This window comes from Rhinoraja longicauda, chromosome 23, assembly GCF_053455715.1.
Source record: "Rhinoraja longicauda isolate Sanriku21f chromosome 23, sRhiLon1.1, whole genome shotgun sequence".
NCBI classification, from domain to species: domain Eukaryota; kingdom Metazoa; phylum Chordata; class Chondrichthyes; order Rajiformes; family Arhynchobatidae; genus Rhinoraja; species Rhinoraja longicauda.
In genome coordinates this window covers 33,420,082-33,433,573 of record NC_135975.1, presented here as the reverse complement: position 1 = coordinate 33,433,573, position 13,492 = coordinate 33,420,082, and the positions used below count along the sequence as shown (strand labels likewise).

The window sequence follows — 13,492 nt, the reverse complement described above, 5'->3', positions numbered from 1 at the left end:
CAAGAGGAATAGTGCCATTGTTCGTCAGCATATTAAAAAACAAACAAGAATATGGGTTTATATTTTAGGTGTCACCTGCCTGAGAAGACAGTTGGTTCTCAATTTACCACCTGGTGCAGTTCCAGATCCTGATTAGATTTGTAACTAATGGAACTCAGCAGGTCAGGCAGCATCTCAGGAGAGAAGGAATGGGTGACGTTTTGGGTCGAGACCCTTCTTCAGACTAATGGAATGTATTTTTCTGTAACTAATGGAATGTATTTTTATTCTGCCGTCCCATTACATTTGTATGAAGAAGCAGTTTACGACGATGAAGCATCAACATTATTTTGTGTTAGTGGTACTGAAGGATCGAATTTTGATTTAATTTGTTGATGCAAGAAAAGGGCAAGCACTTCCAGATAGCAGTGTGCCCTCTTGCATCTCTTTCCTGTTTGTTGACTGCATAATTATTGAGAGAATGATAAAACTAGAAGAAAAACTTGACAAACACTGAAAGCCTGTGAAAGGAGCATTATCGAAAACTTAGCATTTTCAAAATCTATGGAAAGAAAATATTTTGAAAACCCTTTGCCTCTCAACAACTTGTCTGGTCCTTTTAAAAATAACTGCAGTTGTTCTGTTAGCATGTACTCCTGTCGTTTGTTCTTGGGGCGATGACTGAATTGCTCAGTGTCAATATAACCTTCCTTTGCCTCGACGTTTCAAGACATTTTATAATCCTATCTTCATTCACTTTCTCTGGTAACTAACCTAAGTCGAATTCCTTCATCTATTCAACATCTCAATCCTGTTTCATGCCCCACTTATTTCTACAAAAGGGCCCCTAATTCTTGAACAATTTATTCTAAATTCCTCATTGCTGCAAGTACTATAGTTAGAGTTCTTCGTGGTTCACGTGCTTTTTCTTTTGAACCTTTTGACCTTCACTATGTGTACAGATTGGAAATGAATAATATTTCATGTTGATTGTGCTAGACCTTGACTTAACCAAAGGACTTCATTCTTGGCCCTGGCCCAGAAGGCCTCCAGTTATAATGTTATGGGTTCATACGCTGCTCCAGAGAAAACCAGCTAACTGGATAATATCCAGCTAACCTCCTATTCTACCAATACGCCAATTGTGTATCCAGCGGGTGGTGGTGGAAGGTGTTCTTCAGACTGCAGGCCTGTGACGAGTGGTGTGTCTCAAGGGTCGATACTGGACCCATTGCTACTTGGCATGCTGATCAATGATTTGGGTGAGAATGTACAAGACTTCTTCTTGCGTTTGAGGCAACAGAAGTTATGAAGCTGCTTCTGCTGATTAGTAAGTTTGCAGATTAGTCTATAATAGATGGTACTGTAGACAGTCAAGATGGCATTAGTGAGGAATCTCCATCAGCTGGACGTTGGCTAAGGAATAGCAAATGGAGTTTAATTCACATAAATGTCAGGTGTTGCACTTTGGGAAGTCAAACCAGGACAGGATCTTTACAGTGAACACAGGAGCCCTGGGGAATGTCTTAGAGCAGTGGCATCCAGCAGTCCAAGTACACAGTTCCCTGTTCCCTGAGAATGGTGTCACCAGCAGTGGCTGCCTCGCCAACGATGTCCTTTCTTCTTTTTTGTTATTTTTTGTATGTGTTAAAAAGTATGTTTAGTGTTCCTTGGTTTTTTTTGGGTGGGGGGGGGGGGTTGGGGGAAACTTTTTTCAATCTCTTAACTCGACGGAGATGCGATTTAAAAAAATTAAAATTTCTAATCTCCGTCCGCACTGCGGCCTAACGTGGAGTTGGCGGCCTTTCCTGGAGACCGGCCCGGCGCTCCAAGCCACGGGTGTCTGCGGGACTTTAACATCACGGAGCTTGCAATACCTTTGCCAGGGATCGAAGTTCCAACCGCGAGGTCTGTGGACTTTAACATCGTGAAGCCCGCGGCCTCTGGTAAGAAGAGGCCGACTCGGGAGGTCCAGGGCGCGGAGAGAGTTTCAACCGCCCCGACGCGGGAGTTTCAATCACCCCGACGGGGACTTCGATCGTCGGCTGCTTTGATCACCCCGACTGTGGATAGTTTGACTGCCCCGACCGCAGGAGAACAAAGAGGAAGAAGCTTGAACTTTATTACCTTCCATCACAGTGAGGAATGTGGAACCCACTGTGGTGGATGTTTATGTTAACTTTTATGTAGTTGTGCTTTTCACTTAGTTTGGCTGTATGGTAACTCAAATTTCATTGTACCTTAATTGGTACATGTGACAATAAACTGACCTTGAAACCTTGAGGTAGATAGGATAGTACAGAAGCCCGTTGGCATGCTGCTTTCATCTGTCAGGGAACTGAGTAGAGAGGTTGGGACATGATGTTACAGTTGTACAAGATGTTGGTGAGGTTGTACTTGGGGTATTTATGAGGTGTTGTCACCCTGGAAAGTGTACAGAGAAGATTTGAAGATGTTGCCAAGACTCGAGGACAATGAGCTATGGGAAGGTTAGGACTTTATTCCTTAGTATGCAGGAGACTATGGGGTGATCTTATAAAGGTGTATAAAATCACAATGCGCAATGATAGGGTTAATGCACAGTCCTTTTCCCAGGGAAGGGGTATTGAGTGCTTGAGGGTATAGGGTTAGGATAAGATGGGAATATTAATAGGAATGTGAGGGGCAATGTTTTCACGCAGAAGGTGATGGTTATATGACACAGATGTGGGCCGAAGGGCTTGTTCCTGCACAACACGTTTCTATGTTCTGTATTATCATATCATATATATACAGCGCGGAAACAGGCCTTTTCGGCCCACCAAGTCCGCGCCGCCCAGCGATCCCCGCACACTAACGCACTATTAACACTATCCTACACACACTAGGGACAATTTTTACATTTACCCAGCCAATTAACCTACATACCTGTACGTCTTTGGAGTGTTGGAGGAAACCGAAGATCTCGGAGAAAACCCACGCAGGTCACGGGGAGAACGTACAAACTCCTTACAGTACAGCACCCGTAGTCAGGATCGAACCTGAGTCTCCGGCGCTGCATTCGCTGGCAAATGGGGTTACCTTTGATGGGGCAACTTAGTCAGTATGGATGAGTTGGGCTGAAGGGCATGATTTTGTGCTATATGACTATGAAATAACTACTAAATCCTCCCAGACATTCCTATATAATTCAGAGGGTGTTCTGTACTGTATAGTTGGATTTTAGTGTTCTGCCCAGGCTAGTTAGTATCTGGACTTCCAAACTCTTCTCCTGTCCTCCTTCAAAATAAGTATTTGCACTAAATATTGTATCCCTAATATGAAGGGATATTAAACACTTCAAATGTTCCTGTTAATAATGCTAAATAACGAACTTCTATCATGTAGACTAAATATAATTAGTTTTTTTCCATATTTATTTTTAAATACATTTACTGTATAATTTTAAGTTACTTACGCATTCATCTTCCTACATAATTAAAGTAACTAGCAAAATTAGTGCTTAACATTTATTTCCTAGGCTCCACCTTTTATTGATTCTGATATAGCATTTCAAATGTTTATTCTGTTACAGGTTTATTGAATTATTGCATCAATTAGGAGATTAGGAATTAGAAGTATTCAAAAGAAATACAATGCAGGCCCACCACTGATGGTGGCCCGTCCACTGCTTTAATGCAGCCAAAATTCCCCCCCCCCCTTCCCCCTCCGGAGGTCCCCTAAAAAGATGGTGCCTAGACCTGGTGAGGCAGCCAATCTCGACCTCATCGGGACTTCCGCGGCAATTGGCGGGTTGAATTTACCCCTTGTGGCTGGGGCTCTGGAGCTAGCCGATCCATTCCCATAGCCGACTTCCGAGGCCGACTTTGTGGACCAGTATTTCGGTCCCCCAAGGCCATGTCCTCTGATGGTCTGGCAAAACAGATAATCCAGAAAGGCTCTGAAACCAAGGGTGCCAGAAAATCGATGGTGGACCTGTATCTTAAAAGTGGTGTTAAATGCAGCAGATCTTATTTGTAGCAAAAAACACTACTGGGGAAACTGGGAGAGTTAGGCAGCATTCATGGAGGGAATGATGGACATAAGGTGTTTCTGGTTGGGAACCTTCTACAGAAATAGCTGCCATGTGTTTGGGGGTTCACACAGCAAATCACAAACCCAGCTGGGGATAACTCGCAGAGTAAGAACTCTACCTAAATCCACCCGATGAAAGTTGTTAACTAAGACTACAGCCACGTTCTCGTGGTACTAGGATGTTTTGGATCCGAACCTTTCTTCAGACCCATCTGAAGAAGGGTCCTGACCCTAAATGTCATCTATTCGTTCCCATCACAGATGGTGCCTGACCTGCTGAGTTACTCCAGTACTTTGTGTTTTGTGATATTTGGTACTATGTTTAGAACAACGTTATCACAGCATTAACTGCACACACAATCTATTTGCCGACCATTTTCTGCTTCTTAAATTGCCTTCAGTTTTATTGCAATGATTCTCAAATGAAGTTAATTTCTGTAGGACTTTAAAGGATCCAAAGCATGTTTCAATGAATGAAGTATTGCCAACGTTAAAATGTAGTAAATGGGAAGCTAACATTTGCAATGAACTTCTTTTTGCATCAGGTCGATCAGTACTGCTGGAACAACCTCGTAAGTCAGGTTCCAAGGTGATTAGTCATATGCTTTGCAGCCATGGTGGTGAGATTTTCCTGCATGTCTTGAGCTGTGTTCGTTCCATCCTGGAGGATCCCCCATCAATCAGTGAAGGGTGTGGAGGAAGGGTTACTGACTACAGAATCACGGTGAGTCATTTTGCAAGAAAATATGTACTATTTTCACAAATGTATATGAAGCAAATTATAATTGTCTAATTGTTTCTATGTGAGCTGCTTGCTTAAAAGCTAACAGCAATATACGTTGAAAAGTCTACATCTGAATGAACGTATCCATTTTTTTCCACAGAAAATAGTCTTTAGTGCTATTTTTGAAGAGCCTTTAACTGTTTTTGTGAAGCTTTGGATCTAGTTACTCATTTCTTGTAAAGAAATTATATTTACTAATTTATGCCAATTACAGAATTGAATTCTGTAATATGTCGTCTTAAAATGCTGTAATCAGTAAAATTTTGAAATTATTTTAATGGGAATATATATGTAGAAACATATTTGTATTCCAATCATTTGGTTCAACGTATTAGGCTTTTGTCTAAATACTAACCCGAGATTTACCTGACGTAAGCAAATAGAAAATTGGAAACCGTATTTGTGATTCCCATACATGAACAAGAATGGAGACTACAAAATTGATGGCCATTTTCTCCTTCTACAGTTATCAAAGTTGCTTTAGTTAGTTAGAGATATCCATCCATACATGGATGGGGAGATAAAGTTTAGTTTGGAGATACAGCGCAGAAACAGGCCCTTTGACCCACCGAGTCCGTGCTAACCAGCAAATCCCCGTGCCCTAACACCATCCTCCACATACTAGGGAGAATTTTACATATATACCAAACCAATTAATCTACACACTGGTACCTCTTTGGCGCGTGGAAGGAAACTGAAGAGAAACCCCACGCAGGTCATGGGGAGAACGTACAAACTCAGTACAGGCAAGCACCCGTTGTCAGGATCAAACCCGGGTCTCTGGTGCTGTAAGGCAGTAGCTCTACGGCTACGCCACCGTTTCGGCCATTCTGACTCATCCATTTTTCTTCCATCCAGTGCTAAACAAATCCTGGATGCAATCCTCATTCACCAAAAGTAATCAAAAGGCACTGTTTAATTTGGGGTGGAAGAACCAGAAAATACTTTGTGTCACAACCAAACCTAATTACCGATTTTCCTTGCCTCTCTACTAATAAATTATGATGGCAACATGGTCACGAGTTTCTGAATGATTTAATTCCCCCCCCTGGTCATGCTCCTATACTTTACCCATTGACATTGGACTTACCAGCAGGAGTCACCAGGTGGTGTTCAGCGTTAGGAACCCTGGCTGAATCCCAACCTGGTAGCATGTAGCCAATTCTCTGCTGTCCCTGTAGGCTACACACAGGAAAGAATTGGGCCAGCACCTGCTGACTTGTATTGCTCAGTTGCATCACCATTAACAACTGAACCTCTTTCCTATACCTTGTTTGGAACAGATCCAATTTAACGCTTGTCGAATTTTGTGCAAGGAAGAAGTGGATAGATCGATTTATTATTTCTATTTGACATTTCCAATTTGTAAGTTAGTTTTTAAATGCTCACTGCTCTTCTGGTGTTATTGTTTTGAATGATAAGTATGAACAGTGTTTGCTTCTGCTAAAGTATGACATCTTTATCACATAGTGAGTGATACAAATTTATATTATCTGAGGGATAATATATAGTTATCTTAGGGGGGGGGTGCGCGGTGGCACAAGGGGTGGCACGGTGGTGCAGCGGTAGAGTTGCTGCCTTACAGCGCCAGAGACCCGGGTTTGATCCTGACTACGGGCGCTGTCTGTGCGGAGTTTGTACGTTCTCCCCATGACCTGTGTAGGTTTTCCCTGAGATCTTCTGTTTCCTCCCACACTCCAAAGACCTACAGGCTTGTAGGTTAATTGGCTTGGTATAAATGTAAATTGTCCCTAATGTATGTAGGATAGTGTTAGTGTGCAGGGATCGCTGGTCATTGTAGCTCGGTGAGCCAAAGGGCCTGTTTTCACCCTGTGTCTCTTTAAAAAAAGATACATGGTCAGATTAACAAGTGTTTTTCCAATAAATTGTTAGGACATATGAGCACCAACATTTCACATAATTTTATACTTTTTTTTTTCTAGGACTTTGGCGAGTTCATGAGGGAAAATAGACTAGCTCCTGTGCACGAAACACGATACCTGCTGGATGGGAGTATGGAAGTGCCGTTGGAGAAAGCAAAATCTCAATTGGAGAGACATACTCGCTATTGGCCAATGATTATATCTCAAACTACAATCTTTAACATGCAAGCTGTAAGAAAATTTAATTTGACACTCATTCACAGTGTAATGTATGCAAGTTGTGGGTTTATGTTCATCTTCCAGTGTTTTGATCAATCATTGCCTTATTCAAAGTATTCAAAGAGGGACAGCTCTGATCTTTCTATGCAGGTGCAAGGAGCTGCAGATGCAAATGACAAAAGACACACAAAAATTACACAAAGTAGTTGTTGCTAAACAAATCATATGCAGCTTTTTAAAATATAAAGCCCATACCCACAATTTTTTAAAAAAAATGCTTCTATTGGTTCTTCGCTACAGATTTAAAACACACTGTAATATTATTGGATATCTTAATTTTATTTTAGTTTAGAGATACAGCGTGGAAACAGGCCCTCGGCCCACTGAATCCACACTGACCAGCGATTCCCGCACACACGCAATTTACAATTTTACCTACCCAATTAGCTTACAAACCTGTACGTCTTTGGAGAGTGGGAGGAAATCAGAGCTCGTGAAGAAAACCCACGCAGGTCACAGGGATAACGAACAAATTTCGTACAGACAGCACCCATAGTCAGGATGGAACCCGGGTCTCGGGCGCTGTGAGGCAGCAACCCTACCACTGCGTCACTACCCTGCCTTGTGGAAATATAACCATCTGTGTCAACCAAGCTGAGAGCATTTCCTTGCTCCGTTCTGCATCTTATATTCTAGATATCGTTAATCACTGTCATTGGGTTGGTTCTGTTTGGGTTATTATTGTTCAGTCGGATGCTACAGGAGTTGGACCTGCCTCATAGCTCCAGCTACCCAGATTCAATCAGTGCGGAGTTTGTTGTCTATAACGGAGTTTCTCCTGTGCTCTGGTTTCCTTCCATAATCCCAAAGACATAAAAATAAGTTAATAACCCAAAATAAATTACTCGGCTGGGAGTCTCCATTGAGCCCATGGCCCATTTGGCCTCCTGTTTGTAAGTAAGATGACATTTTAATCATAATCAAATTCTTCTAAATGGTCTACGTTTGTGTGTGATGGTTACTCCGATTGGATCACTCCAAATCCCAATTTTCTCGCTAAAAATGACATGAGGTATATATGTTAAGCATCCTAAGCCTTTGCAAAACCATTATTATGGTGTGAACAGTATTGGCTTCTTATGGTGATGTGTGCCGAGATATAGTGAAAAGGCTTTCTCCTGCATGCTATCCAAATGTATCAGTGCATACTGCACATGAGTACAATCAAGCCACACACGAGCACATCAGGCAGTCAGGGAGAAAAATACCAGAGTGCAAATTTTACTTTTCCAGAGAAAAGTCCAATTTAGGCAATGAGCTAGGTTGGAAGATCGAGACTACACCCTGGCTTATGGAGTACTGTTTAATTGTCTGATAATAAGGGGAAGAAACTGATGGTATCAGCTTTCAAGCTTTTGTATCTTTTGCCCGATGGGGGAGGGGAGAAGAAGGAATGACCAGAGTGAGAAAGTTGCCTTAATCACGTTGAAATATTTCAACATGGCGAAGAAGGGAATTTGCAAACTGTCAGATAGTTGTCTCAAAGGTTGGTGATGAGTTAAATGACCAAATTATATGTTTTGATGGCTTTGGAAGAATCCGCCTTCCTATCAAATGTTAACGCTGCCATTTCCTCAGGTAGCGGTAGAATGAATCCCTGGTTGACAGTGCAGTGCATTCAGTTTAATGTGCTGAAATTTGATGCTCAAACTTTGCTTCAACTTAAATTGAATGTACTAACCGAGCCCTCATAGAACAAGCAGTTTGTAAATTCCATATTGTTCCATTACATATTTGTTGATACCTTAATCAGAACTATGGAGAAAGTAGCCATAGACACATTAAAGATAAACCATAAACCTTTCCAGCATGATTCCTGACCCCATTTGTAAAATTATCAGCTTTGCAAGGTAACATGATCTCGGATCCGCAAAGTGCTCCAGGCTAAAGTAACTTGACTATTACATACAGTATTTCAAAAGGAAATATTACTTGCATATCTTCCTTTTGATACCTGCAGCTGTTATGTGCCTGATTGTTTAATTTACCCCTCCTGTTTTCATGCCCAGGTTGTACCATTAGCTAGTTTAATTGTGAAAGAAAATCTGACTGATGACGATATCCTCAATTGCCAAAAAACCATCTACAACTTAGTAGATATGGAGAGAAAAAATGATCACTTACCCATTTCAACAGCTGGCACCAGAGGCAAAGGTTCCAAAAGGTAAATGTTTCAGTTGTCCAGAACAATAGTTTTGCTGTCACAGGAAGTATTGATATGCATATTTCTATTGTCTGCACCTGGTACCTTCCTAAGGGACTTGACTGTATGGATCCCTGGCTGTAATGTCTTGAACTCAGGGGTAACAGGATCAAAGTAAGGCATCAGCCATTTTGGACAAATGAGAAGAAAGCTTGTTCTACCCAGGAGTACTGTGGAGGCTCAGAGACAGATAAAAAGGGAATCATGCAATTAGTAGTTAGTTCAGCAAACTGGTACCGAGGCGAAAGATCAACTGATCACAATGAATAATGGTGCAGATACATGATGATAAACGGCCTACTCCTTTTTCCTATGTTCTTAACTTCTACTCTCAGTAGCTGTTGTGTTTAAAGCACACCCCTTGCCTGAATAAACTAAGCTGTGGGGAGAAAGTTCATCAAAAACTCTGCCATTTCGAGACAAATTTTCCAGGATTCTGCAATGCTGGTGTTAATTCCACGCCCACTGGATTCTCCGTGGGTCCTGTTGTATAGGAATGCAAGGTTTATTCTTGGAAATTTAATGGTTATGATCCCTGTAACGCATCCTCTCTTTCCAGTGATCAACCAGGTATTTGTTTTAGAGTATCTTGTTGTGAGCTTAAAACCCACCTTTGGGTGATTTGGTTGGTGCCACACGCGATAAATGATTTTAAAAAACAAGAAATGCTCAGCAAGTTACAAAGAAATAAATATCTTGCACCATTCTTCATTTTCCTATTTAATTCCCATTTTGTGTGTGTAAGATATTACTGATTCAGCATGTAGATAGAAACAAGCACAAGTTTTCAGTACACACTGTTGCCAGTGTGGGTCTTTTCATTTCACAAAGGTGCTGCACATACTCGCACATATTCACGAGACTGATAAGATATAGAATATATCACTTGATGCACATCATACCATTATAGTACTGTTCTTAAAGTTACAGTTACCATTATCATGAGGCAAACGCGACAATCCATCAGCGATAGCACTTTCTTTTGAGCGGCAGTACTCAATGCTGCATTCATACTGTGACTGGTGAACTGCCCAGCACTGCATCCTCGAGGCTCCCATTGTAGGTATTGCTGACCGAGGACCAAGAATAGCGAGAAGTGGCTGATGATCAGTAACCAGGGTGAATTTCCTACCCAACAGATACTGATGGAAATTCTTGATCCCAAAGATGATACCAAGGGCTTCTTTCTCGATTTGTGCATAATTACGCTCACTCTTGGTAAATGTGCGTGATGCAAAGGCTATAGGCGTTTCATGTCATGTCCATGTTCCATTACATGTGGATTCACAGCTCCTACCCCACAACTAGGTGCATCACAAGCTAACTTCAACACGCGATTTGTATCACAATAAACGAGTAATGCATCACTGGTGCAGCTCTTCTTTCATGCATCATAAACATTCTGTTGCTCTTTGGACCATTCCCATTTTTTATCCTTGTTGAACAACTTGTGAAGAGGAACTAGTTTTGTTGCTCACTCGGGTAAGAAGCGTGAGTAACTGTACCATACCCAGGAAGGAGCGGAGTTGAGACACATTGTGTGGTGTTGGTGCGTTTGCTATAGCTTCAATCTTTTCCTTCACTGGTTGTAGTCCACGTTGATCCACTTTCAAACCAAGATACACTGCTTCGGTCGGTAAGAATGCACATTTGCTTCTTTCCAACTTTAGATTGTGATCATCGAGCCGTTTCAACACTTCACTAAGTATCTCCAGATTCCCCTCCTCAGTAACAGTCGCAATCAGCAAGTCATCTTGATTGCTCAAACAATGTGATATTCCTTGCAGAATCTTGTCCATTGTAGCTTGGGAGATTTTTGGTGCTGACTTCACACCATAGGGTACTTTTGTGTAGGAATGCAGCCCCATGTGTGTGTTTATCGTGAGGTGCTACTGGCTCTTATGTTCAACATTTAGCTGAGCATATGCATGTGACAGATCTAGCTTAGAGAATATCTTGGAACCAGCAGGTTCAGTGTATAAATCTTGTGAGGTTGGTAGTGGATACTATTCTTCATCTACTGCCTGGTTGATGGTCACTTTGTAGTCTCCACACAATCTTACCGTGTTGTCCGCTTTCAGAACCACTACTATTGGAGTAGCCCAATCACTGCGATCTATTTTAACCAGTACACCATTTTGTTCCACCTTTTTGATTTCACCTTCCACTTTACTTTTCAGCGAATATGGTACTGATCGTGGTCTACAGTAGACAGGTTCCATCAGGGTGGAATCCTGATGTGTGCATGCTCACCCTTTATGCCATCATAGCTGTCATTGAACATAGCATGTGCAGGAAAGAACTGCAGATGTTGGTTTAAATCGAAGGTAGACACAAAATGCTGTAGTAACTCAGCGGGTCAGGCAGCATCTCTGGAGAGAAGGAATTGGTGATGTTTCAGGTCGAGACCCTTCTTCAGACAGAACATAGCTGAACAGAGTTGAACATAGCATGATGCTTCTGCAACAACTGATCCAGTTGTGTTTGCGCTTTGACTTGGAATACAGATTTCCAGTCCAGTTTCAGTAAGCGGAGCCAATTTTTGCCCAAGAAATGTTAGTCTATTGACATAACGTGCGACAACTGTTGGCAACTTAAGTCTTGGCTTTGTGTTGTACATCACAAACTATCTCTCCACATGTCTCCAACACTTGTCCAGAGTACGTTTTCAGCTGAATGTTTGTTTCTGTGATAGGCATATTGCTAAACTTGGATTCATAGCTTTGCTTATAATTGTGCAATCAGCAGCGGTATCAATACACATTGTAATGTATTGATTGTTCACTTTGACCATTGTCTGAGTCTTCCTTTCCAGACCCACCGTTTTTTTGTATAGATGCCGTACAGTCCAAGTTCATCACTCTCTGAGTGTTCTTCGAGGTGGTGAATCCCACGCATTTGGTTTTGTCGAGCCTTTTGTTTTGCTTTATCCTGTGATGGTGCTCTACATGCTGATGCAATATGGCATTTCTTTTGACAGTTGTAGCACGTGGAGTCCTTGAACTGCCACTTATTTGCATTGTGTTGACCATTGCATCGATAGCACATATCTGCGCTTTTCCCAGAACTTTGCTGTGAAGGCCTTTTCCCTGTCTTGTCATGCTTGTGTTTTGGAACTGCCTTTTGACTGTTGACTTTTCCAGCATGTGTTGGTCGAAATTTCATGTGCACTTTGACATGCCATCTCTATGGCCAAAGCAGTTTTGCACGCCAAATCAAAGGTTAGGGCTGGTGTGTTCAATCATTTTGAGTGGATTCGCTCAACCAGCCGATGCAAATCTATCACGCAAAGCTCGATCCAGAAATGTCGCAAATTTGCAGTGTAGAGCTAACTTCTTCAATTAGATAATGTGCTCACCCACAGTCCCACCAGACTGCTGGTTTCTTGTGTGAAATTTGTAATGTTCTGCAATCTCTATGGGCTTAGGGTTGAAGTGAGCATCAAGTTTTGAAAGAACATTCTCAAATGAAACATTCCTTGCTTTCTCTGGGGCAAGGATGTTGGTGAGAGTTTCATAAACCTCAGGACCAATTTCAGTTAATAGAATGGCTTTCTTTCGTTCCTGGATGGCCTTGTTTTGTGCTCTTATCTGCACTTGATCATCATCCACTGTTTCTTCAGCTTCAATAATGTAATTTGCAATTAAAAACATTTCCATTGCCTCACAGTACAAGGTAAAGGTTTCACTGTTCTTGTGAAGTCCCTAGTCAGCCTATGTATCCCAAGGCAACCATCTTGCCCCATAGACACAACACAAAGATAGCCTGACAAGCTCTAGACAATTTATACAGCTGCTGTTTCAAACTACAGTCCCATGCATTGAAGGATCTGTGGCCTATCATGTCCAGTTCGCAAACAACTGCGACACAGCTCCGTATTTGCTGTTTAAAATGTTAAATAATACTGCATATTGCAAAACAGTCCTGCACTGTATTTAAAGGTTGAGTTCACCAACTCTATCCCATCCTCATCGCCATTGTACTGAAACTGCACTCCTCAAAATCACCAACGACCTTTGCCTCTCCTCTGACGCTGGCAACCTCAACATTCTCATCCTACTCGACCTCAGCGCCGCCTTTGACACCATAAATCACTCCATCCTCCTCACCTGACTTGAAACCACCTTTAACATCTCCGGCACTGCCCTATCCTGGATCAAATCATACCTCTCCGACAGGCACCAGTTCATCTCCATTAATAACTGCAAATTCCCCCACCGCTCCCCTCCCCCAAGGTGTCCCCCAAGGTTCTGTTCTCGGCCCCCTCCTCTTCATCCTCTACCTGTTCCCCCTTGGTCAATTAATCCGCCG

At 42.1% G+C, this 13,492-nt stretch overlaps 1 protein-coding gene across 2 annotated transcripts in view; it reads left to right on the top strand.

Moving 5' to 3' along the window:
• The window catches only part of ints13 (integrator complex subunit 13), a 77,917-nt gene that overhangs the window by 53,682 nt on the left and 10,743 nt on the right, over window positions 1-13,492 (top strand). For both annotated transcript variants that reach the window (XM_078420020.1, XM_078420019.1), the window contains 3 exons: window positions 4,578-4,756; window positions 6,760-6,930; window positions 8,988-9,142. In XM_078420020.1, the coding sequence (XP_078276146.1) occupies window positions 4,578-4,756; window positions 6,760-6,930; window positions 8,988-9,142 (505 nt within the window). The remainder of the gene's footprint in view (window positions 1-4,577; window positions 4,757-6,759; window positions 6,931-8,987; window positions 9,143-13,492) is intronic.